General features: G+C 39.9%; 1 protein-coding gene across 5 annotated transcripts in view; it reads right to left on the bottom strand.

The window, feature by feature from the left end:
* dyrk1aa (dual-specificity tyrosine-(Y)-phosphorylation regulated kinase 1A, a) overlaps positions 1-26089 on the bottom strand; it is a 50810-nt gene that overhangs the window by 6805 nt on the left and 17916 nt on the right. The window contains exons 1-7 of one of the 5 annotated variants that reach the window (XM_010870857.3): positions 9470-9549; positions 6379-6536; positions 6060-6170; positions 5879-5971; positions 3932-4120; positions 2609-2756; positions 535-821 (exon numbers count right to left, since the gene is read on the bottom strand). In XM_010870857.3, coding sequence (XP_010869159.1) covers positions 535-821; positions 2609-2756; positions 3932-4120; positions 5879-5971; positions 6060-6086 — 744 coding nt within the window. In that variant the 5' untranslated portion in view covers positions 6087-6170; positions 6379-6536; positions 9470-9549. Of the gene's footprint in view, positions 1-534; positions 822-2608; positions 2757-3931; positions 4121-5878; positions 5999-6059; positions 6537-9469; positions 9667-26089 lie in introns of those variants that run through there. The other 4 variants (XM_034293164.1, XM_010870858.4, XM_010870854.4 and 1 more) reach the window with 4 other exon arrangements.

The raw sequence follows: 26089 nt of genomic DNA, 5'->3' as shown, positions 1-26089 counted from the left end.
CAGCCCAGCAACAAAGAGGTAGACCATGCAAACTACAGAGAGGGGCCACCGAGTGCTGAAGCGCGTAGTATGTAAAAATCGCCCATCATCTGTTCCATCACTCACCACAGAGTTCCAAACTGCCTCTGGAAGCAACATCAGCACAAGAACTGTACGTTGGGAGCTTCACGAAATGGGTTTCCATGGCTGAGCAGCTGTATGCAAGACTCACATCAACATGCGCAATGCCAAGTACATGACCGTGTAAAGTACACAGCCACTGGAATCTGGAGAAGTGGAAACGTTCTCTGGAATAATGAATCGCTATCTGGCAGTCTGATGTACGAATCTGGGCGTGGCCGATACTAGGAGAACGCTACCTACCAGAGTGCATAGTGCCAACTGTAAAGTTTGGTGGAGGAGGGATAATGGCCACTGTTTTGGAATGGGATATCCAACAAGCTCACATAGGAGTGATGGTCGGGTGTCCATACTTTTGGTCATATCTATCCGCTAATATCTCAAACAGTCATAGTGGGTCATTAATTCACATACCCTCTGTCCCAGTTGGCAGGAGCTGCCAAAGTCCACAATCTTGATGGCGCTCCTCTTGGGGTTGCACAACAAGATGTTCTCAGGCTTCAGGTCACAGTGGATGATGCTGAGCTCCGGCGTGGCCAGGAACAGTAGCGCTGTGCACATCTGCTGGGCAAACTTGCGCGTGAGGTTGAGTGAGACGCCGCGGAAGTTGGTGTTCCGCAACAGGTCATAAAGGTTGTAAGAGAGCATCTCAAACACCAAGCACAGGTGGCTACGGAACATGAAGTGCCGCTTAAGGTGAACTGGGAAGAGGGGGGGAGAGATGGGGAGATACACAAAAAGACTCATGAGGAATTTACTGAGTGAGTTAGGTACTGCACAATATACCTGGGATGTTGCCTTACACAGCAGTTGGATAGATGTCACTGACTAATGCCTGTCAATGGGATGGAAAATTGTAACTGAAAACTATGCAGGTTTGACTGAATTAGCCTTATCTTAGAGCAAAAAACAATTTACACCTGAGATTTTCCCAAAACCTCCCCAATGTTTTAATGAGGTATATTGCTGGTCCAGGAACTCTGGTACTACTATGTTGAAGACCTGTCACAAAGTTGAACATGTGTCAATTACGTGTTTATTGCATACAAAGTTTCCTTATTTTGGCTCTATATTACAAAAGTTTAGAGTTGAAATCAACTTTTTATACATAGTCCCCCTCCCTCAAGGCACAAAAATATGTTGCTATACTGTGAACTATATTGTTCAAACAAACTTATTGTTAATATTTGACATTATTTACATGCAACTACCTGAAGTCTGTGAACCATTGGCCAAATTGGACTAATGCTATTAGTTCCAAAGTGTCCTTTCGTTAATTTTGGTAAATAACAGTAATGTTAATTTGCATTAAAATCTGCAGATTGACAAATCTCTGGTTCACATAGACCAACAGCAGACTCCAAACACAAACAAAGCCTAGAATCAAGACTAGAGATTGACCGCTTTGTTTTGCCTGCAATAATTATTTCACAGAACACCTGACTAAATAGAAAAACACCTGTCCAAGCAAGTGTCATTTGATGCCTGGAAATAAGGGAAGTTGAGAATCAGAGAATTTCTGAGAATCTTTGGCAGAAAGTAGCTCCACTTGATAGAGGATGGTGCAGGACTTTGCAACATAAATGCGGTTTCCTGCAAAACTGTACTCACTTCTAGAACCTGTACTTCTTCTATGGCACTTGAATGACAGTGAAAAAGGAAAATATGTACACTCATTCAGCAGGCAACTTAATATATCTTGCGTGAGAAATCAAGCCTGGTCTGGGGATGAGATTAGGGCATGTGATGCTGGCTCAATAATCAAAAGTAACATATGCTACAACACAGACAAACCAAAAGACACTAAACCAAAATAAACAATAAAAGGCCAGTAGGTAGCTAGCTAGCGAACAAATAACATTGCTGTGAGGCACGGACAGAGAGCAATCTGAGTGCGTCAGACACCTGCTACCATTCTGGCAGTAACTAAAGTGACCATCTGCTTCATCCAATCACTTTTGCATCACCTCTGCCATAACATCAGCCAAACAACTAAAATAGCTCCCAGCTGCCAATTTTTTGTAACCTTAAATGTAATAAAATACATTTAATTTACATTCATTTTCATACTTTGAAATAAATATTGTGTGCCTGGGAGCTCTAAGGCAATGAATATTGGCCAAGCATCGCCTGGGGTAGAGATTGGCACCAGCAGGGAATCTCATGACTCACTGCGTTATAGTGACACCCTCAGGCTGGTTGGGCACCTGCAAAAGCTAACTAAGGTAGTCAGTGTGAGCGTGTCCTCACATGCACTGATCTGACGGACTTCCTGGTAGGACTAGCAGTGTGGGGAAAAAAGCAGAAAGACTTGGTGCAGATACCTAGAAGGAAGACATTACCCAGTCTTCAACTCTTCCAAGCCTGTTAGAAGTTGCTGTGACGAGACAGGGTTGTAGGTACAATTGGACAGGATATATAATTATAATAAATTACCTCTAAGTTGGAGAGAAAGAAATCATGAGAGCAAGAGAGAATGCATCCTTACCTATGTAGTATTTCATCTCAGTGTCATGTTTGTTCATGAGCTCAAGGAGCCGAACTTCAATCTGGGCTTGATTAAGAAAAGCCTTCTTGTTCTTGATGATCTTAATTGCCACCCACTCCTGCTCAACACGGTCATATGCTTTTACAACCTGGAGAGACAGAGGCCAAACAAATCATTGTAAACACAATGAGCCAGGCGGGAACACAAGCAATAAAAAGGGGGATGGAGGCTCTGATTTATCACGCGCATGGTCATAACAGACACCTCCACACTGTGTGTGCTCCTGGTTAAACAGTCGGTTCAAACTAAAGAACCAAGTCCAGCCCATTAGACCTTGTGTGTTTGTGGTTGAAACATTACCAGTTGAGATTCGTCACAACTGCTTCACCTGTAATTAACCAGAACAAGACCAGGCAAGCCTAGTTCAGCCGGCCCGCGAAAAGTAGTGATGAATGTTGTTGCCCTCACTGGATTCGAACCTGGGTCTCCCACACAAGAGGGTGTGGTGTGTCTTTAACCACTACACCACTGAGTAATAGCTTGCCTGGTGTTGTCAAACATAAACATCATGCCAAGTTTGATTATTTCACTAGACACCATTGAGCATTGTGTTAAACTGACTAACGTCTCTTATTAAGTTTACATCTATGGCTTTAGCCCCTGGACGTTTTAACAGGTTATTAGCCAGTAATAGGCCTACTAATAATACTAATTTGAAAGCGTTAGTTTTTCTTTAAATCATGAATGACATTGATACAATATCTATCAATATATGTGATAACTGATTTTTTCATCAAGTGAAAAGACTTGACGAAAAAACCCTACTCTTTTACTGCCCAAGGGTTTGTGATCTAGCCTATATTACCCCAAAAAGCATGCACTGATGCGTACTTCAAAAATCCACAACAGAAATAGTTTCAATATAACCGTAAACAGTTATATTTAAGGCTTACTATAACGTAGCAACTGAAGGTTGTAGCCAGCAAAGTTTTTGTCTATCCTGACCCAAAAATTATGCACGGATGCGTACTTCGAAAATGCACCAGAAACAATCGCAATAGAACCGCAAACTTTTTTTTTAGGCTTACTATAACGTAACTAATAACGTTTTTATCTATCCTGAGCAAATTCTAACACATAATTTGTCTTGAATATAATGCGGAACCTCTGGTTTGGTAGTCCACGTTTCTAACCAATAAGCTATTTAACAAAGGGTAGTCAGTCAGTCAATCAGTCACCCACCCACCCACCCAGACACTCGCTCTTGTTGGCCGGTTCTGCTTACGCGGTCTAGAAAAAAATAGTAGTCATCATGTGATTCACCTGTCCAAATGAGCCTTTGCCAATCAAGGAGTCAATCTCGTAGCGGTCCATCCATTTCTCCCCGTTCTTAACAATGTAGTCATAGTTGTCATCATCATAGCCGTCGTTGAATATCTTTCTCTCCTTCTTGTGACTAGAGTCGTCGCCCTGGCACTGTTGGTGTCTTCGCTTTTTTTTTGCATAGTATACCTGCCGGGAAAAAAAAGGTGTCATTTAGAGGTGTACAATATATTGACTCAATCAGGCTGCGCAAAATGAAAATGTCACGGAAAGTATGCGATATTCGGTTTATTTTGCGGAGAGATGCGTCCGTTGGCTATGTGGCTTAGCAGTCTTCGATTTAGAGCCTGCTGGAAACCGCTATAGAATGACCATGTTTCATTGGTCAGTTGCCCTGTCACATCCAAGTGTGAGTGCATGGGTCCACTACACGAACATACCCTATGGACCATACCACGTGATGCGTGTGAAGAGAGCGAGAGATAGCGAAACGAACCAGTGGGGCGAAAGAAAAGCAAGGACAGAATTAGAGGGCGAAGCGAGTCAAGAGGAGTGAAAAAATAAATGACAGAAAAGTGAGAAGATGTGTGGCTCAGGGAGGCAGCGAAACAACGGAGATCGAAGAGGAAACGTTAGTGGTCAAAAAGTTACGTATCCACGTCACAAAAAACATTACAAAAGTATAACCCTAAATAAATAAACATACTGGCATTAAATGGAGTCGGGAGTTTAGAAGACAAAGAATTAATGAGTGTCTGGTATTAGCTTCTAAAATGTCTTTGCAGGAGATTTGAAATTGTATCAATTTAAAAAATCTCAAATGATGTATGTGCTAAAAAATACAATAGGCACCGGCTTTACATAGGTTGAAACACCGTACTCCTGTACCGCAGTGTTCAGATTCCCTTTGTGGTAGCCTACAAAACTTTGTGTAGCTAGTTTGCAGTCTGTGTCCGTGCGATCATTTGTTTTCAGGTTTTCAAAAAGTTTTTGCTTTTAGTGTTGATTAAGTAACATGTCTAAAATGCCAATACCTGTGATTGGCCCTGTTTGAAAGTTCACAAGTGTTCCTCTACTATAGAGACTAAACTTGGGGGCATATCCTAAGAAAAACTTCAGATTAGATTCAACATTGTCATTGAACGTACAAGTGCGGTACAACAAAATGCAGTAACCAGAAGTGCAAATAGAGGAGGGCAGAAAATGTACAAGTATTAAGTATAATGTATGTACAAGTGGGGTGTAAAGATGTACAATGAAGGCAAATGCTAGTGCAAATAGCAGTTCTGAACCCCAATTTGCCACATCCATTAGGTACTCTGAAATGTTGGACAGGGCTAGCAGGTCTGTTGTACCACCAGTACCATGTCCTGTTCTGTAGACATGGTCTTTATTTATTCAATATGACTGTCAGTTGAAATAAACCCATGTGTTGTAAGAAAACATATTGTTTTCATATGTTATGAATCTATTTTGATGGGTTTTCCCATACATTATGTTTTTACATATGTTTAAAAATATCGAAATGAATATCGATATTGCAATATTTATGATGAATATCACAATTTGTCAATATCGTGCAACCTTAGTATCATTACTAGATTGCCCATCATGCAGGTGGCGCAATGAGCTTGGGAGGTTGCCTTGAAAAGGCCACCTCGGACCACCGCACAGTGTTGCTCATTTATGCTACTGAAGCCTATAAATATTGTGCAATTTAACTGCCCCATAGCCTTCATACTGCTAAATCAAAGTTCTTTCAAAATTGTCGATTTGTCACATCCCTACTCGAGTTATGATCGATCTGTGTGTGTGTGTGTGTGTGTGTGTGTGTGTGTGTGTGTGTGTGTGTGTATATGTAAGTGTTTGCGTGTCTGAGCCCTAGCCTTGTGCGACCAAGTTCAGGGAACAGGTGTAGTGTATGGCAAAGTGAGTGGTACGACTTACCTCATTGATGTGTTTGTAGGTTTTGATTAGGTCAATAGAGAGCTTCCTCAGGGGAGCCGAGGAGGGGTCGCGAAAGCACTGGGGCATGCGCCTCTGTAACATGACAACATCAGGAGTCACCTTAAAACACAGACGCACCAAACACAGAGAACATCACTTTCAGAAACATGGACACACTCACCTTGTCTATCTCATCACAACGATTCATTAGACCACTTGTCTGCAGCTACCATCAAGTGCATCGGTTGTTTATGTGGCACATTTTTGATAATGTCATTTTCTTTTTGCCAAACTGAAGATGGAAGATTGACAGGGGGACACATAGTAGGACCAAACTAAAACAGAGAACTCAGAGGTGTGGATCCAAATTCTAGCTTTGATGATGGCCTGATATCAGAGACACAGACACACGTGAGGCTATAGGTATGTTTGACAGCCCCCTTCAGATTGTTTGTAATATCCGTGACTGTCGACAGTAATACAATCAAATGGAAATTCACCCTGTTTATTCTTAGTCCAATGCCCTGGACACGTAGGCTGTGGTGTTCCCTGTACAGTCAGAATAACCCCATGCTCATGATGGGTCAGGATACATTTTGAGAAGTGCCCCTTTAAGGAACAGAAAGGGGGACAGCAAGCAGAGGAAGGCAGACACAGGCTGCAGGCATGGAGTTGGCATTACTTTGAGAAGTGTTTTTTGCTGTATGAACATGGTTTTTGGTTTGTGCATTTCGGTTTGTGTTTGAGTAAGAATGTGTGTTTATCATGAAAAAAATATATAATAATAATTATAACAACAATTATGAATAAAACTTATAATAATAATAATAATTCAAGCTACAAGCAGCATTGAGAGAGTTTCAGCATTCAAGTTTAACATTACCTAATTGCACCTATTTTGTGCTGAGACATGTGCACCATATATGCAGCAAATGCCGCATGGAGGAATTTTCCAATTTGGCCAAATTGATTGAAACTTCATAAATGTGCTATATTCATAACCCTGAGCACCTGTCCCAAATTGAATCACAGTGAGTGACAAGGATCAATAGATATTGTCAAGTGGTTGTCATGGTCCCACCATATGATCTAACTGAATTTACTTGTGTATGTCATATCTTAATACTCTTGTGGCCATTTACATTAATTGGAAAGACAAAGCAAGTTTATTTGTATAGCACATTTCATACACAGGGGAAATTCTAAGTTAAAAAAACATAGAAATACATTTTATATTATAATATGATTATCTATCTGCGTTTGAAGCATTTCTACAAATTCAAAAAGGCCAAAAATCCATAATGTAGTAGTTAATGAGTCTCAATGGCAAATATGTTCCTTGCGAGGAGATGGACTTCTGAACTTGCCAAGGCTGTAAGAGAAACGGTTGACCAAGGGGAACTTGCAAGCATGTGGCCAGGTTTACATAATGTTTAAGGGTTTTGTACATAGATGCCATATATAAAATGACATGAAGAGATCTTTATCTATAAGAGATTTGTCTGAAGGGTTTTTCACAAATTCAAAATGGCCAAAAATATATAAAGACAGAGTTATAGGTTCCCAATGGCAAATAAATAAATCTTTTTGAAGATATGGACTTCTGTATCTACTTGCAAGGCTCTGAATGAAACAGAGCTTGCAAACATGTCTGGTTGAATATCGTCACAGCGTGGTTAATATCGCCACAGAAATGAGCTTGCACCCAATTTGGTAGTCTTGTGATTGTGAACAAAAGTACTGTATAGTACCTTGTGTATAGTACCAGTCAAATGTTTGAAGACACTCAGCTTTTCACACTCATCTGCATTCTATAAACAAATATCATGAGGTAGTCACTTGTTAGAAGTTAATTTGTGGAATTTCTTTCCTTCTTAACAAGTTTGAGCCATTAATGTGTTGTGACAAGGTAGGGTTAGTATACAGAAGATTATCATCATGTCTTCACTGTAGTAATCCATTTATAGAAAATAAGCAGGGCTGAAGCCAGCTATGAGGTCACTGAGGTCCAGACCCCGGTAATTATAAAACAAAAATGTATAGGCCCATCTATAAATATTTTTCAAATAAAAGCCAATCGGCACAATATAACTTTATATTCTGGAATTAAAAACATCTGGTTTATCCTGGCAGCTGTATCTTAAATTAGTCTCTAATTGGTGCACTTATGCTTATCAGAGCTGACTGGATAGCAGCTCAAGTTCACAGCCGGCCAGGATCAAGCAATCCAGCCATACTCCAGTGTTGAACTGACCTGGCATGATTCAAGGTATGTGAGTAGGACAGCTAACAATCATTGATTAATTAAGTAACCCAGGGTCAGGAACGTAATTAGGCCTATTTTTTTCCATCAATCGTTCCATTGCATGAATTTTATAGAAGTTGTATAGAATCGTGTTTATTTGGCAGCATGTTCTGTTGAGTATGATGCTTTGAACGTAACTCACTCATCAGAAGCAAGCTCCCCTCTGTAAAAATTTGCAAATGTCTCCCTAATATACGTTATTGGTTTCTAGTAGTTGGAGAAGTAAATCTCAAGTTCAAAATGTAAATGCACTTGAAAACAACAGTATGTTTTGCTAATAAATATACCCTTTCAGAAGGCAAGAAAGCTAGCTAAACTTTCAAGAAGACACTTCAGTGCTGCATAGTTCCGGTGCATCTGCTATAGGAAACTACGATAGGGGTTCATATTTTTTAGGTATGTCACAAACAAATACCTGAAAGTATTAATATATACACAGACATTTCTGAAATGATCATTATTGATATGCTTGCTAACATTTGTATGTCACTAATAATCATCATAAACATTGAAGATTCTATGTGTTATTTCAAGGTTTTGATGTCTTCACTATTATTCTACAATGTGGAAAATAGTAAAACTAAAGAAATAATCTTGAATGAGTCGGTCAGTCCAAACTTGACAGAATATGCAAAACCACACCCCCGCACATGATTATGGATCAGGAGCAGCCATGTTTTCTGACATACTAGCCCGGTTCATTTAACATTTAAAGAGCTTTGTCTATAGATTACAAATACCAAGTTATGTCAAGATGTATTTGTTTAGTACTATAGGAGTAGCATTTAAAGAGCTTTAAACAAAATCAGAATGTCCAAATATCCAATATGGCTGAGATTATGAATCTCATTGGCAAAAAACATTCCTTGGGAGGAGATGGACCAATGTACCAACGCTCATGGCTCCAGCTCCCATGGTAGGCATGGTGAGATCACAAAGTAGAGAACTTTGGAGGCTAGTGAAAGCGCCACCATGAGGCCGATTTGAATGGCATTGCAACGAGAAGTAGTGGCCTTTCGGCCTGCACCACAATGCAAATTTGAGCCCTTTAGTGACATTTAATCTCACGGGAATATGCATTAAAAGGCCCTTTTAAGTTAAGTAATAATGACCTGCTGAAACCCTGATACATTTTTATTTCTCATTTCACTTTACATATGCACAGCTCCAATGGGAATTAAAACTACAACCTATAACACAGCATGCAACATGTTCTACTGACTAAGCCACACAGGACCACATCAGTTTGTGTGGCCATGAGTGGCGTTTAGTGGTAGCTGGCTTACCTGGCTGGTGATAGACTGTTGCGCCTGTTCGCTGTAGGGCAGAGCTGGCACAGACAGGTCAGTGGTCTGCTGATGCCGCTCACTGTACTGCTGGTGAGAATGGGGCATGGGAGCAGCCATCTGAATCCCCACAGCGTGGAACGATAATGAGGGGGCAAGCCGGACAGATGAAGGTTTGCATGCTGAAGTCTCTCCTCCTGAAAAAATGAGTGATGGTCAGAGTCTGCTAGACCGACATTAAAAATGCCCCAAGCTCAGTCATCGCAGTGTTTACTCTTGCAACTGTGTTACCTTGAACAAATTATGCAAAGAATTGCTGTCATTGTTGTTTGCAGAAATTGCCAAATGTGCAAAAAAAGTATTTTGGCATTATCCTTTTAACAGTGCCATCAGCGTTGCAGAGATCGCGGACAGAATCAAACAGAATTTTACAAAATAAAAATGTCAATGTGTCAACAATTTTTATTCAAAAACAATTCTAATACAGTCTTGGAAAAATAATAATAGCAACCTGGGTGTTCAGAGGTTGTTCAGAGGTTGTTCAGAGGTTGTTCAGAGGTTGTTCGCTGCCAAAAAACGGGAATACCTGCATAGTAATGCTGGTTGAATCATACCACCCTCAATCCCCACCGTTAAAATATACCCACAGTGTACGCGGGTTCGGGATCATAAAATATTGTTTGGACTAATGGCAGGTGTGTTGCAAGCAGGCTGAATGACATGGCTAGGACTAAGACATTTAATTTGCAATAATCTATGTGAACCAGGCCATAGCATGCCTTTTTAAAATAAACTACATCAGCTGCCGACCTACACCTCTCGTTCACTCGGTTTGAACTGCCTGAGCTAAACTATGCTATGCAAACATTTGGTTACCACAAAATATATTTGCGGGTTTAGGGTTGATGTGGGCTTCGGAATTTCACTTTACCCATACAGTCTGGCGGTTGAAGATTTTTTTATTTATTTTATTACCACACACACACACACACACACACACACACACACACACACACACACACACACACACACACACACACACACACACACACACACACACACACACACACACACACACACACACACACACACACACACACACACACACACACACACACACACACACACACACACACACACACACACAATGACAAAACACTTGTTTTAGAAGGCTTTGCCTATTTATTACAAATAAAAACTGGAAATAACATACGTACATAAGTATTCAGACCATTTACTCTGCACTTTCACGTAGGGGCTTTAAAAAAGAAAAATGAGTCAAGCTGAGATGAATGTCTCATTTAGAGTTGATCCCTGAATTACAGCAATATAAAAGGTATACAGACCTACAAAGAAATGTAACCCAAATAAATGGATAGGAAGCACATATATTAAGAAAAGCAATTACAGTAAAGAATGAAAAGGTTATGTATCAAACTACGGAAGCACTGGTCCAGATTGGAAATATGTCAGATTCTGACCAGAAATACGAAGTCTGATATCGGCAACAGCGAGTCTATGAAATGAGCCGATACCACGAAATAGATTGTAATAACAATGTGAGGAAAACACATTGTAAGTTGTGGATGATGGGCAGACCAGAAACATGCCCACTATGCTCAGTGAACTCAATAACAAAAACAATTGTGTCTGTAGTCTGAAATTTTACACTTGAAACAACCACTAGTAAAACTAGTAGTTGCAAATGACAGTATAGAAGCTTAGTCTTGCTAGCTAAGGGTATTGGTGCATCCCTATATCAAACATTTCAACTGTTTGATAGGCACCAATGCTTCTAACTTAAGTTCACTCTGCATTCGGAGGGATGGAGGTCAAAAACAGTTTTACCTAACAATAAGTAATCCTGCAGGGTCTTTAGTACAATTAACTCTTGTGATAAAAAATATGCTGGTAGAACAGGAGTTAAGGTGAGATAGGTTGTTTCTGCTAGATAGTTAGTTTCCGCTGTCGCAGAGTAATGACAGAAATCTTTGTGGAATTTCAGTGAGTTAATTGCTTGATCTAATATAGACCTAAATAAGTATGTGTTCCTTTATATAGATTGTCATCCCTGACTATTCATACATTTTTCAGCAGTGATTGACAAGGTCTTAAGGCATTATCTGTTAGTCTCATGTCAAACAGACCACTTCAATTCTAAACATTTGTGGGACCCCAGAATACTTTCATTGTTTTAATACCAGCTGATGCTACACTTCTTACAATGTAAAATGATTAGTACTAACACTACTGTATTAGCTGATTGGTTGTTAGTTTTGGCTTGAGGTCCTGGACCAATACCTAATCAAATAAAAAATGTTTTAGCTACAGTAGATTTCCCTAAAACGAGAAAAGATTAAACTTGGCCACTACAGTTTGAAGGGAGGCTTGGAAGCCCCAAAACTAAACCAGGATTTGCCGCACTAGTTTAGTTCTGGTAAGCTCAATAGTACACAAATTACTTCAAATCTGCCCTAGTTTGTAAAACAACCGCAAAGGTTCATTAGTCTGAAATGCAGGAAAATATAACAGTTTATTAAGATAGCCAACATTAGTTACAATAGATAACACCTTGGCTGATATTACCAGTTCTTAGTCCTAACATTAACATTGCATAGCTAACAAACTATGGCTTAGCAACATACTTTCTTTTAACCAAGACCCATAAGCTGAAGATTCAACGAAATCTCCTAATTAAAATGCCTCTTAGCATCCTCCGTAATCATCATGTTTTCACTGACAGACTTCGCTACAGTAGAGGCCAGCCACTTAACATGCCCTGCCATGCCATGCGCATGGCTCAATCGCTGTTTTTAAATATTACCTGGTGGTCGTAATATTTTGATAGTGACTGGCTAGGAATGATTTTGCCATGAACACAAACATAAATCAAGAAAGTTTATTTTTCTAGCCTAAAATATCCTTACTATTATAAACATAACATAGAAAGTGGTCCAATGCAATGTTGAGATGACAAAAGATTCCTCCTGGTTGTGTTGCAGATCGAGACGATGCCTGATGAATTTCAGCTGCCGCTATGCTGACACCTCCCCCGTGTTGTCCCTGTCCATCAGGGACAACATAGACTCTAGGCATTTATTAATATGTTCACCTGGCACAGCCAGAAGAGGACTTGTCACCCCTCTGAGCCTGGGTCCTTTCTAGGTTTCTTCCTAAATTTTGGCATTCTTAGGGAGTTTTTTACTAGCCACTGAAATTCAACACTACTATTGTTTGCTCCTTAGGGTTTAAGACCAGGTGTTTTGTAAAAGCACTTTGTGACATATGCTGATGTAAAAAGGGCTTTATAAATAAATTTGATTGATTGATTGATTGATTGTTGTCTAGTACAAATTATTGGAAAGCATTAGCTTATTCATTAGTCAATATTCTCAATCACAACGAATAGCCAATTACACTGTTGACTTGGTGTGTGAGGTGATGAAAAAATACGTGAAGAAGCACTAACTCTTGAGGGAAGTTAATTTTAATTACTAGCCTACTATCAGACACCTCACATACGCCTTTATAGTCCTACATATCTAGACAGGCCAGGTAATGTACCCAAGCAATATCCTATTCATCAACTAAATGAAAGCAAACAAATTAGCAGGAGAGAGTGATGCGTTTACAATACAGACTTCGCTCCACATTTAAAAATAGGGATGTCTTTATGAAAATACTAAACTGTTGATCGTGAGGAATCTCAGACTGGCTTAGCTATAATAAAAAATGCATGTGCATGTGCCAGAGAGGTTAAAACAATTAGGCAGACATAAGGCAGCCTCTGCTCTTTGCAGATGATGTTGTTGTGTTGGCCCCTTCTAACCATGATCTTCAGCATGCACTGGGACGGTTTGCAGCCGAGTGTGAAGCGGTGGGGATGAGAATCAGCACCTCCAAATCCGAGGCCATGGTCCTCAGTCGGAAAAGGGTGGCTTGCCCACTTCAGGTTGGTGGAGAGTGCCTGCCTCAAGTGGAGGAGTTTAAGTATCTGGGGGTCTTGTTCACGAGTGAGGGAAGGATGGAACGGGAGATTGACAGACGGATCGGTGCAGCTTCTGCAGTATTGCAGTCGATGTATCGGTCTGTCGTGGTGAAGAAAGAGCTGAGCCGCAAGGCGAAGCTCTCGATTTACCAGTCAATCTACCTTCCTACTCTCACCTATGGTCATGAGCTTTGGGTCATGACCGAAAGGACAAGATCCCGGATACAGGCGGCCGAAATGAGCTTTCTACGCAGGGTGGCTGGGCGATCCCTTAGAGATAGGGTGAGAAGCTCGGTCACCCGGGAGGAGCTCAGAGTAGAGCCGCTGCTCCGCCACATCGAGAGGGGTCAGCTGAGGTGGCTTGGGCATCTGTTTCGTATGCCTCCGGAACGCCTTCCTGGGAAGGTGTTACGGTCCCGTCCCACCGGGAGGAGACCCCGGGGAAGACCTAGGACACGCTGGAGGGACTATGTCTCCCGGCTGGCCTGGGAACGCCTCGGTGTCCCCCCGGAAGAGCTGGAGGAAGTGTCTGGGGAGAGGGAAGTCTGGGCATCCCTGCTTAGACTGCTGCCCCCGCGACCCGGCCCCGGATAAGCGGAAGAAGATGGATGGATGGCAGCCTTTTTGTCTTTTGCTTAATTATCCGACAAAATTAAGAACTGAATATCCCTCATCTCCGGCATATTTTAAATCGGATACGGCTGACTGGGTATTGTTTTTAGAAGTGTACAGATATTTCGGGTGTCAGATAAAATTGTCACCGAAACAGTTCATCAGGGAAATACACCAATCAGCCATAACTAGCCATAATTAGGACTACTTGCCTAATATTGTGTAGGACCCCCTTTTGCTGCCAAAACAGTCCTTACCCGTCGAGGCATGGACTCCACTAGACCTCTGAAGGTGTGCTGTGGTATCTGGCACAAAGCTGTTAGCAGCAGATCCTTAAATTCCTGTAAGTTGCAAGGTGGGTCCTCCAAGAATTTGACCTGTTTTTCCAGCACATCCCACAGATGCTCGATTGGATTGAGATCTGGGGAATTGAGGCCAAGTCAACACCTTGAACTGATCGTTTTGTTCCTCAAACCATTCCTGAACTATTTTTGCTTTGCGGCTGGGCGCATTATCCTGCTGAAAGAGGCCAATGCCATCAGGGAATACCGTTTCCATGAAAGGGTGCACATGGTCTGCAACAATGCTCAGGTACGTGTCAAAGTAACATCCACATGAATGGCAGGACCCAAGGTTTCCCAGCAGAACATTGCCCAAAACATCACAGTCTCAAACAGCTTGCCTTCTTCCTAAAGTGCATCCGGCCATCCATATGATGTAAAAGAAAACATGATTCATTCAGACCAGGCCACCTTCTTCTATTGCTCCGTGGTCCAGCCTTCGGTCCCCACATGCATCAATGAGCCTTGGCTGCCCATGACCCTGTTGCCAGTTCACCGCTTTTCACTCCTTGGACCACTTTTGATACTGGCCACTGCAGACTGGGAACACCCTACAAGGGCTACAGTTTTGGAGATGCTCTGACCCAGTTGTCTAGCCATCACAATTTGGCCCATGTCAAAGTCGCTCCTCCTTTCGCTTGACCATATTTTCCCCTGCTTCTAACACAAATTTTGAGGATAGAATGTTCACGTGCTGCTTAATATATCCCACCCACTATGATTACGAGATTATCAGTGTTATTTACTTCACCTGTCAGAGGTCATAATATTGACTGATCGGTGTACATTTCAAGTACAATCAAGTTTTTCTAAGTCGTTTATTCTTGCGCTTCCTCCAGGAAACAAACGAAAACAGGCAGATGGAAATAATAGGGATGCTTCATAATTACATTTTTGCAGTGGAGAGTTTGGGGATGTTTTTATGTAACATCTATACAATTCAAACCCAACTCGATGACATTTGACAATATTCTTCTATTCACTTACCCGGCTTTCATCTCTGCTGATTTTCTTCCATCGCATAAATCTTGATGTTGTGCATTTAAAAAGCAATTACATTAAAATAATATCAAAGAAGGGTTTTCTTGCATTACAACAAGAACATGTAAATCACTATATTTATATGGTTGCCTGCTAGCAAAGCCATTCCGCTTTATTGACAATACATTGCAGAGAATGTTTAGTGGCGTAAGTTGAGAAGTGTGCTCCACTTGTAAAATCAAACAACTAGTCAGGGACACTTCAGGGACTGGCAGAGCTTTTCAAAGTCACACGTAAGGATTATACTCATTTACGATTATACCGATTATGGAATTTCTCCACAATGTCACGACTAGTACTGCCATAATCTATTATCTCATCCCTAAGTCGGGGGGTGGAAAATTATAACACAATCCCTCTCCAAGGTGAATGAGCACAAGCAAGTTACTAACAATAATGATATCAAAATAGATTTTTTTTTCATGTATTCTCTAAATAAGCTCTAACCATTTCTCAGTACGCTCCACCTTAAAAAAATATTTACGTTATGTACATTATTTAAATAGTAATTTTGTTTCATTTATGTTTTTCCCCACATAGTTTTTCCTTGGAAATTTACAGAATATCCACTATACAGATACAACACAGACTTATATTTTGAAGGCAAAATACGAAAACTGGAGGTTTTATTGTTGCTGCCGAATCTCTAATGTTTCCAGCATGACGCTAATCTATTGCAGTTGATTGTAGCTATAGAGTTGTGACAGTTGGTTAGCTAGCTTGCTTCTCACCTTTGGTTGTCGCCAGGCATGGAATTGTCATTTTAGAGGCATTTGGCCTTCTGTGTCACAAAAATGTTTAGGGCACAAAGGCCACATGCCAGTGCACAAAGGCCATTGAGTGAAATAAGGGTATTTGGAGCTTACAAATGAACAATTTGAACTGCTGATAAGAAAAAAAACGTACATCACATAAACAAGAAACTAGGCAAGCCTAATTCAGCCGGCCCATAATAAAAAGCATTGATCGTTGTTGCCCTCCAGAGATTCGCCCAGGTGAAAGGCTGTCTTTAACTACTGTGCCACCAAGCTACACATCTGGCAATTGTCGGTATAGCCTCTTGACATTAAATAATTCTGTCACGCATTAACATCACGTCAAGTCTGAATAATTCTTTAGACACCATTAACCATTGTGTAACATTTCTTAAGTTTTCCTCCACCACAAATAGCATCTACGAACTGTATGGCTTTTGCCACTGGCTGTTTTAACAGCTTATTAGCCATTCGTGAATGACATTGACGAGAAAAACAGAAATAGTCGGAATGTAACAGTAAACAGTTTCATTTTACACTCATAACGTAGCTACAGAAGGTTTAAGCCAGCAATGTTTTTGTCTATCCTGAACAATCAATAACGCTAATGAAGCCTTGAATGCCCATCACTAGGAGATAACTGACTTTTCGTCAAGTGAAAAGACAAGAGAATTGTGGAATCCACCAGAAATAATTACAATATTGTATAACCGTAACCGTTTAGTTGAGGCTTACTATAACATAGCTACTGAATGTTGTCGCCAACAAATTTGTCTATCCTGACCCAAAAAGCATGCTCGGATGCGTACTTCAAAAATCCACAAGTAGTAGTCTCGTTATAACCGTAAACAGTTTGATAGCGGCCCGCAAATACAATAATTAAATATCGCCGTCCTTACTGGGTTCAAACTCCGGTCTCCCACATGAGTGGCACCGACTTTAACCACTAAGCCAAGGCACTACACATTTAATTGTCGGTAGACACCATTTAGCATAGTGTTAAACTCACTCATGTTTTTTATTATGTTTACCTACACCACAAATGGCGTCTATAAACTATGACATTTTCCACTGGCCGTTTTAAGCTTATTTGCCAGTAACAGGCTTAGTAGTATCTACTAACCTTCTAGGAATAGTCATATGAATTGAGCTGACTGAAGAGGAACTTTTCTCAGTCGAAGCAATTTCTTTTCATGGCACAAAAACATTTGTCATTCGTGAATGACATTGATAAAATAACTATAGGTGACAATAACTGACTTTCTCGTCAAGTGAAAAGACAAGAGAATCGTGGAAACCCCAACTCTTTTATTGCCCATGGGGTTTTGATACATACATATTAACTTTTTTTAATATCATACTTTGAATAATAAATTATTATAACTAATATTTTTATTCCACATGTAGTTTTAAGGATTAGAACATGACAATTTAAATGTTCATCTATTGACAGGTGAATTACATTAAGGCTAGCTCGTCAGAAGGCTAACATTACCTTAGTTGCCCAAAAGTAAACCAAAAGTTTATTTTAACATCATAATCACCTGCGCTAATGGGTACAACCTAAATAAACAAATATAGTGACATTTGTGCATGGAGCAAGTCATTTTTGGTTTTTTATCTTTCACCACAAACGCTGCCATGTCGAGTGATGTCAAACCTAACCTTACTTCTCGGAGCATTCAGGTGTATTCTCCCACTCAGAGGTCGGAACTTTCACAGTTGCTCATGAACGCACCTTCCAAAACTCTGAGATTTGATTAGTTTGCACTGCATGTAGTCCGTTCTTGTGGTTGTTCTCAGTTGCAAACTACAAACAAACTTAGGAACAAACTGTTGGCCAGAAGATAGTAGCACGATGGCCATGGTCATCGTGAAATTACTACGCTGGTTGTCGCTGAAACGATGGCTACCTTCTTTATAGCAATGTCACAGCCACTTACTGAAAGTTCAGCACAAATGTGCACAGGCACAGACAGTTGCGTTTCTCTGACCTCTCTAGCTAGCTTGATACTCCAGATGTCAGGTGCAGGACGTTGCTCTGCTCGGATGCTCGAGCGCAAGGAAACTGTGTGCAATGGTAAACTGTGTGCAATGGTAAACTGTGCTCAGTTTGGGGGTCGGGGGAATCTTTCAATGTCTTTTGTTTTTATGTGGCGGCACATCACATTTTAAAACAACGCGGAAACACTGTACAGACGAAATAAAGGGGTACGCTCCAAAATAACAGAAACATGAAATGGAAAATTACTGTAACTACACTAAATCAGAATAATAACTCCAATTACCAAGGTCTGACAATTATTAATTATGGCATAGGGCAATTAAGAGTTCCAAAGAGGCCAAATAGTCAGTGGCCGAATTAGAGGACCATCAGTCACAAAAAGAATCAGAAATAGTGACAATAATACATTAAACTTCAACCTGAACGTTGAACTAAACCTGCTTATAACAAACACGTCTAAGGATTTTTGCATACATTACGAATAAATGTAATAACACTACATAACTGAAGGATGATTAAAGATGAGAAGCAAACTGCTACAATTACATTGACAACAAGTAAATGACAAGAATTTGGGTATTTTCAGTGGTCTGGACTTATGGCCTAGAACACGGCTGGAAAGGTCCTTACTCCATTCTAATGTGTTGTGATGAGCATGTAAATTATGGACACAAATAGACATGGCCAGTCCAAGACAATTTTGTGCTTATGAAATTAAATCTTAAAAACCCAGAGACCACACAAACTTCAAATCAGTGAATGGCATCAAGTTACTTTGTAAAGATAAAACTGACTTTTTATGCCCTGCTGCAAAGAAAGTAATTCCTAGGTCTATGGCACACAGGGCGAAATTAGAACCCCCAAAAAAACATCAGCACATGATGTCAGAGTTTAATGCGTCCTACAGCTTAGTGCAACTTGCTGGAATTTTGGCTCCATCGCCCTCAGATCAGGTTCCATCCCATGTTTCCTCAGCAGTTTTATGACGAAATGAAACTATTACTTGGGCCACATGTGGAGAGATCTGTGCATGAAACAATTATTTTTAACATAAGTGCTCTTAGGAGGTGTGGGGTGTTAACTTCGATCATGCTTGGTGAAATCAAAGACAAGAGGTGCGTGGGAGGGAAGGGGGGAGGGTACTGTGAAGGCTCTCAATAGGTCTGGGTCGACTGCTGGCTAGTGACTCAGCAGCATAATGGAAGATTCAGCCAAAGTCGGGACTCCATGCATTTTTTTCATCCCATTTACAAGATTCTCAATATGGGCTGGGCTGGGAAACCGCCTCATGACCGCAAAATCATCTCAATTCCCAAAAGCTGCCCTGCCAATGTTGTGTAGAGAGAGAGAGCGCGAGAGAGAGCGCGAGAGAGAGCGCGAGAGAGAGCGCGAGAGAGAGCGCGAGAGAGAGCGCGAGAGAGAGCGCGAGAGAGAGCGCGAGAGAGAGCGCGAGAGAGAGCGCGAGAGAGAGCGCGAGAGAGAGCGCGAGAGAGAGCGCGAGAGAGAGCGCGAGAGAGAGACAAAGAAAAAGGAGAAATAAAACAGTGTTTTCTGATGCTATGAGAAGCAAATCGGACATCTCCTAATTTACAACTTCTGCAGAGTCAGCTGAAACCATGAATATCATTTGTTTGCCTCTGCATGCAGTTGATGGTAGTATTCAGTTAGCTTAGACAAAACTGCTGGAAATCTATGGTTGATTCAATTAGGTTCACAAAACAAGGGAAAGGTTGCCAACCAAACTGGTAGTCCACTGACATCTTACTAGACTTACAATCAATAGCTAGCTACTTGCATTTTCCGAATCCACAGCGGTGAGCTAAGCAACTAATGGTTCCCTTCTAGACTTTCTTCTGGTAGCTTTGTTTACAGATCTACATGAATTTCAGAAAAGAGCACTAGGAGAACTGAATGTAGAACAAGGAAGATGAAGCTTCTATATTACACAAATTCTAATGAGGGACAGACTGAAAAAAATGTAATAACCAAGTATTGCCATGTTAAAATACTAATGACCAACAGTCACCGCTTTGGAAAGAAAATGTACCCTGGGTGGAATAGAGGTTAATTCTTAGCCTCACAATTAACTGCGTGATTGCCAGACCAGGCTTCAACTCAGACTTGCGGATTAGCTCAGGGGTCCAGGGGAGGCAATGCATTTTGCCAGACCATCCTGGTTTAGTGGAGATAGTCATCAAGTGTGATTGCCTTCTCATCCCACTTTAGCGCCTCCTTGTGGCAGCTTGGACACCTGAGAACACAATCATGGTTAAAGGCCAAAGAGTTTGTTCCTTTAATCAGGATTCTGGTCTGGACATCCGGGTTAAGCAAGCAGTGTGATAAAAACCATAACAGTAATTCGATGTACTTCGAAAGACATATCTTGACATTGTATTGTGTCTGCTGGAAGTTGCTGCAATGAGACAAGGCTTTAAGATTGGATAAAACAGGGATATATAAAAAAATAATAAGTTTAAAAAATAAACAAACGCTTTGCTTTTGGACCCACATCTGACAATGATAAATCAACCGTGACCCCAAATTGTATGTTATAAATTCAATAGCAATTAATTTTTTGTAATGTATGATTGACTGTTGCTGTCAAAATGGGCTTATTTTCAATTAAAATATACACAACCACTCCAAAGTTTTAGAACACCCCATTTTTCCAGTTTTTATTGACATTCAAGCCGTTTAAGTCCAGTGAATAACTGAAAAAAACTGTACATTTCAGAGAAACTGTCTTTTTCAGGGAACAAGTAATACGCATCCGCAAAGTCACACCCCAGAATGTGCGATTTAGTAAGATAAACATCAGTCCACAGATTATATCGGTCTGATATGATTCAATTCACTCTGATTTATGGGTTATTGGATATGCAGAGTTTAATATTATTTTAAACACAGAGTTAATTGCTGCACATTGTTGACATGCAGGCTCTGCTTGCACATGACGAAATGATGAGCGGGGAACAAGTAAAAGATCAAAATGGAGAATTTGGCTGCAAAAAGAAATGCATCGCCAGTTATATGGAAATATTTTGGCTACAGACAGGATCATGTGGACCAAAAACAGGTACTTTGTCGAGAGTGCCTTGCAATTGTTGCCACAACACGAGGCAACATGACCAATTTGATCAATGATTTAAAGTGCAAAAAACTATTTCAGTGTTACACCATATACACACGCACTCTTGTTTTTTGTATCTAATGGGGACCAGAAAAACACAATTGCATGCTCCCTTGCCCTAATCTTAACCCTAAACCTAACCCAAACCTCAATAAAGTAACAAGTATGCCTAAACTTTACCTAGATGTAGTGCCTCACCTTAACACTAAACTTAACCAATAATGCCAGGACCTTAAAGAAACCAGTTCTAATTCCAAAATTCATTTTTGGTCGAGGGGACCGGAAGAATTTCCCCACGAGTCACATTCTTCAGGTTTTACTAGACAACACACACAGCCATAACTACAGTTATGTAGCTGAACTTGTATTATACAGCAAACGCAGTCTCCTAAATATGAACGTGCCCAAGTGCAACGTAGAATGGACTACCAATTACATGTTCTGATTCAGGTATACGGCTGTCGCAATTATTACATCATTGCCTTATCGCTATTAGTTGAGCCAGATCACAATTATTTTATAGACAACAATCTTTTAATCTTTTTGCATAATATTTTGATTCCAAAATCATGTTACCAATCTGAATAAGGGGTTTTTAGGCCAATGTTAGAAACGTCTCAACAAATCCCATAGGTTTCCATCAGTGAAAACGTCTAGCACATGGGCGCAGAAGAGTGTTTGACTTTTTTTCTTAATTTCAGTATGTTAAAACGTAGTTTAGAACTGTTTTGCGATGCACAGTCATGACATTTTTCAACATTAATAGACAAACGCATTTCAGTCGCATATCTGTTGCATCAACTCTGATCGACAAAAGGAAAACATTCAAGCATGTGTAAAATATTCTTACAAATATGTTAAGAATTTTGTCAATTCCAACCATATTTCCTAATTAGGCAACACGAATGATTGCTGTCCTATTGCATATTAAATGTTGAAACATTTTGTTACATAAGGAAGGCTGTGTCAAATAAAGAGGCTATAATATTTGCAGGAGAGTGAGAGGGTAAATGTCATGATGCGCAGCGAAATGATTTGCGTTTGTGTTATGTGAACAGCAATCGTTAACAACATTGATTTAGTGGTAGGTCCAAAGCCGAATGCAACTTCACCACTCAGAGTGCATTTTGGTTTTAAAACAAATTGAAAGGTGAGTCCAATAATTTGGAGGAGGCAAATAGACAGATTTGCTCTAGAAAGGTGGCATTCAAAGGCACCAACACCACAACTCTGATTGATCATCTCCGGATCCACCATGTGTACTTTTACAATATTATTAGGCTTACACTATAATAGTGACACAAAAGTAACAATATAGACAATTCAATTGTTAATCACAATTATGTGTGAGACAATCGTCAACTAAAATGTCTATCATGAAAGCCCTATTCATGTATACATAAGTTATACATTGAGAATCAGCCGGTGTAGATAATCATTGGTTTTGGGACTCTATGTTAACGGTTAACGTTTAATAACACTTTCAGTGTGGTTAATGTTAGGATAAAAGTAAGGGGTAAGGTTTGAGATTCGAACTGCCAAGGACTGGGGCCCAAGTTGGTGGTGTTTATGCCTGGCCATGATCCCTAACCACAACTCCCTAGCAAAACTTACAAGTCACGAATGTACTACTGCCTGTAGCGGTGAAACTTACCGTGAAAATGTGGACATATACACGTGAAACAGGCAACTATACTATACACGTATCTAATATGCGACTGCCCTGTAAATCATACTGTTGTTGACATCTTGCCCCTACATTTGGAAAGACTTCTCAGAAATGAGTCTGTATTATTATTTTCAAGTCACTTCCCAATACATCTGAAAACACAATAACCATGGGAAAATTCTACTCAATGTTTCCTCAGTGGGAGATTAATATTTTAGTCTTAACAGCATTACTAGGGCTTAAAATAAATATCCCTTATATGGAAGACAAGCAATCGGTAGCTAAACTTTCTATCACTTTGATGTAATCAAATAAATGTTAAATGCCATATAACATTAAATAGCTAGCTAATATTGAGGAGTCCACCAAACCTAAGCTGTTAACGTCAACATCGCAAGCTCTCTTATGTGGTTACATTATCATGTATAATGCATGTCACAGATTGCAGATGTATGCATGTATGCACGTAATGCATGTCACAGAAAACAAGAAGCAAGTAGGAAAACTTGATTAGTTTGCTATTTATCTAAAGCTGTTTTCCTGTTCAAGTCATTTAATAAAGCAAGTTAATATAGACATATGAAGCAAAAACATCACTAAGACAATCGAGAATAGTTGCAATGGTTGGATGTATTCATGATAGTTCAATTGTTTTCATATGTTTTTATTTGACATGTCAAACAGTGTTATTTAATGCAATCATTTTGCATTAAATAAGCGTTACATATTAGCGGCCTTTGTGAAATATAACTGTTGTAGCTACCAGCAACTTAACAAATGCAGCTAGCTAGTGTTGGTGCACGATACTTACATTTGTTAAACTGATTAGCACCCTGCTCCAACAGGTGTACCTGCCTAGTAGTGATGCGCTGATTGATTCCTATCATAGTCTCTAGACCCAATGTCAATGTCCTCGGTTCAGGCTGGTTTGGGGTCAAAAAATACTATCTGGATAACGGTAGGTGGGTGAGTTGTGGGTGGAATGAAATTGCATGGCCTAACACACTTTTCGGAATAATTTGAACTAGAGAACTAGGCCATAGCATGCCTTTCAAAGTAAGCTACATTACAGCTGCCAGCGCGTGCCACTCTGTCACTCAGTGTGAAGCACTTCTAAAGAATGTTACGCAAACTGTATATATCCTTAGGGTCAGGTGCTGGCATCAGAATTGGTCTGCGTGGATGGGGGAAAAAAACAGATATCAGAAAATGTTAAAATACAACAAAATTGGCAACAAAAAAAAAGAATATATAGGGCCCTATAGGTTACCGTGAATAATAATGGGATATTGGTGTACTTGGAGACATGGTAATTTAAAAAAGCACAATCAGGGATATTTACATGTTCTGACCAATTGTGTGTCCACACAATACATCTAGAAACACCTCAATTACACAAAATGCTACACAAAGCACAAAAGAATCAAAACATTATTCTATTAAAAGAACCTACCATCCCTCTGAATTGATAAAAAACACTTGATGATTTAACCTTAATATGTCAATAATTCACAAGCCACTTTCAGAGAACAAAAAAAAAATTGATGCTTTGAGTGCACACTTTATTAACTGTGTACTCAAAGATGTCACAAAGTAAATCTAATGTCTGATCACATTATTCAAAAGGCATGTACACATGCATCATGCAATAAATTCAAACAACACATAAAAGGCTAATTAGTTGTTTTTAAACAACATCTCTATATTAATAATTCATAACTGCATTTTTTTTAAGAGAATAACATTTTTAAAATGATTAAATTAGCAAACAGTCCAGTTGCATCAGTTGATTCCAGCAGAATCTTGACTGATTCAACAAAGCAATGAAAGCAAGCCGATAGCCCTGTAATCAAATCTTCTCAGTTCTATTTTGAAATCTCAGTCAGTCTGCAGTGAGTGGGAATTCTGCAGATCATTAAGTACTCATTTATCAACGTCTCTCACCAGGCAACACAATGCAGCAGAATCACTCAGAGTAACCACCCTTCTGAACCCCAGCAACAGTACCTAATTAGCATAGCCTAACACAAGGAAGAAACCGCACCATTGGGCAAGCCGGAGAAAGCACAAGCCAATCAGGGGACAGTATGCAAATAACCTACTTTTGTTGCCAGGGCAGAGTTCCGATCTATTGTCCAATAGGAAAACATTTATTAAACAAGAAATTAAATTTCACTTTGTCACATTTCCAAGCTTTTTTTAACACATTATTTCCCAGATTAAATTAATGAAGCCGTTTAGAGCCTGGAAGCAGTGTCTCCAAGCACAGAGCTCTAGCAAATGTCTGACCTAAGATAAGGGAGTGGAGCCGAGTACTACAAGTGAGATGGAAAAGAATGACCTATATTCTATATGCTTTTTGGCCTGATATAATGAACTTGGTAATCAGAAGGAAATCTTTAAGGAAACAAAATGTATTTAAACAATACATTTTCAGGCAATGCATGATCAGCAACACATTTATTTACAAACCCTATGACTGGTGGAGCATATTGACTACTTCAATTCAATCTCAGCAAAATATATTAATGCACAATTTAAAGCTTACTTGGTTGAGTCCATTAGACATCATGTATATGCTGTTGGGAAATCCAACCAGGATGAGACAGCACATTTACAATTACTTTTAAAGTAAACTTAGCCTTCCAATTTTTCCTTAGCAGGCAGGTGTAATCTAAGACACAAAAGAAAAACATATCTGAAGAGTAAAAAGTTAACTGGGCCAAAATTCAGTTGCAAGTAAAGTGCAGTTGAGTAATATGCTAGTCCAACCAGAAGAAAACAAACTATAGCTACAACAGTTTTAGTCCTGGGCAATGGGAACTATTAGAGGCCTTTTTGGTTGTTTGAATTACTACAAAAAATATTTTTAGAATACCATTTTGACATTTACATGAAACTTTTCCTTGACACCGACAATAGGTTGAACGCTCAAACGACAAAACCAATGAATCTAGGCTAATAAGAGCTCCATTACCACACAGCTTATCACAACAAATTATTAAAATTACTTAAATGACACTTTCAATGCATCCTCTCAGGAATTACATTCATATTTAGGGAAAATGTAATTACTTAC

This window comes from Esox lucius, chromosome 7 (assembly GCF_011004845.1).
Source record: "Esox lucius isolate fEsoLuc1 chromosome 7, fEsoLuc1.pri, whole genome shotgun sequence".
In the NCBI taxonomy this organism is placed as follows: Eukaryota; Metazoa; Chordata; class Actinopteri; order Esociformes; family Esocidae; genus Esox; species Esox lucius.
The sequence above is the reverse complement of the archived record's forward strand: the minus strand, read 5'-3'. Positions and strand labels throughout refer to the sequence as shown.